This window comes from Brassica oleracea, chromosome C4 (assembly GCF_000695525.1).
Source record: "Brassica oleracea var. oleracea cultivar TO1000 chromosome C4, BOL, whole genome shotgun sequence".
NCBI lineage: Eukaryota > Viridiplantae > Streptophyta > Magnoliopsida > Brassicales > Brassicaceae > Brassica > Brassica oleracea.
Window position 1 is genome coordinate 26,219,185 of NC_027751.1, and position 946 is coordinate 26,220,130.

Genomic DNA, 946 nt, shown 5'->3' on the forward strand with positions numbered 1-946 from the left:
TCATCCAGGTAATCTCTGAAAACGTTATTCATCATCTTCATAAAGGCTGCAGGGGCGTTGGTCAATCCGAAGGGCATGACCACAAACTCGTAGTGGCCTTATCTCGATCTGAAGGCTGTCTTACGGACTTCCTCTTCAGCAATCGGAATCTGATGGTATCCCGAGCTAAATCAATCTTGGAGAAACAAGTAGCACCTCGGAGTTTGTCCAATAACTCGTCAATCCCTGGAAGAGGGTACTTGTTCTTCACTGTGACTCTGTTAATCCCCATGTAATCAATGCATAGCCTGAAGCTACCATCTTTCTTCTTCACGAACAGAACCTGTGCGCCCCAAGGTGAACTGCTTGGGCGCACAAAACCTTTCTCCATCAGTTTATCTAACAATTTCTTAAGTTCTGCCATTTCAGCCGGAGCCATCCGGTACAGAGCTTTCGAGATTGGCTTTGTGCCCGGCTCAAGCTCAATCGTGAAAGGATCATAACGGTCCGGTGGTAATCCTGTCAAGGATTCAAACACGTCATCATACTCCTTTACAATCGGAATCCCTTTCAACTCAGTATCAGGTCTGACTTCCACAGTTGCGATTGAAGCCAGATAAGCCTCACATCCTTTTTCCAGCATTCTTTCTGCTTGAAGTGCTGAAATAATCAGACTCCCATTGGTCGGTCTGACCCCTTAATAGACAAGCTTTCCATTGCCTATCTCAAACTGAACTCGGCCACGATGACAATCAAGATGTGCCTTGTATTTACTCATCCAATCCATTCCAAGGATCACATCGTATGATTTCACTGGGCAAACGACCAAATTGGCTGGCATGTTCACTCCTCTGATCATCACAGAGACGTTTCGAATTTTTCCTGAAGTGTACATGATCTGACCACCAGCTGCCCGAACAACTCTTACTTCTTCTTCTGGTTCTTTCTGAAATTCCCCTATTCCAAT

At 45.3% G+C, this 946-nt stretch overlaps 1 protein-coding gene across 1 annotated transcript in view; it reads right to left on the reverse strand.

Moving 5' to 3' along the window:
- Window positions 1-676: 676 nt before the first annotated feature.
- Window positions 677-946, reverse strand: part of LOC106338510 — a 1,109-nt gene continuing 839 nt past the window's right edge. Inside the window, exon 3 of the mRNA XM_013777468.1 lies at window positions 677-936. Coding sequence (XP_013632922.1) covers window positions 677-936 — 260 coding nt within the window. The remainder of the gene's footprint in view (window positions 937-946) is intronic.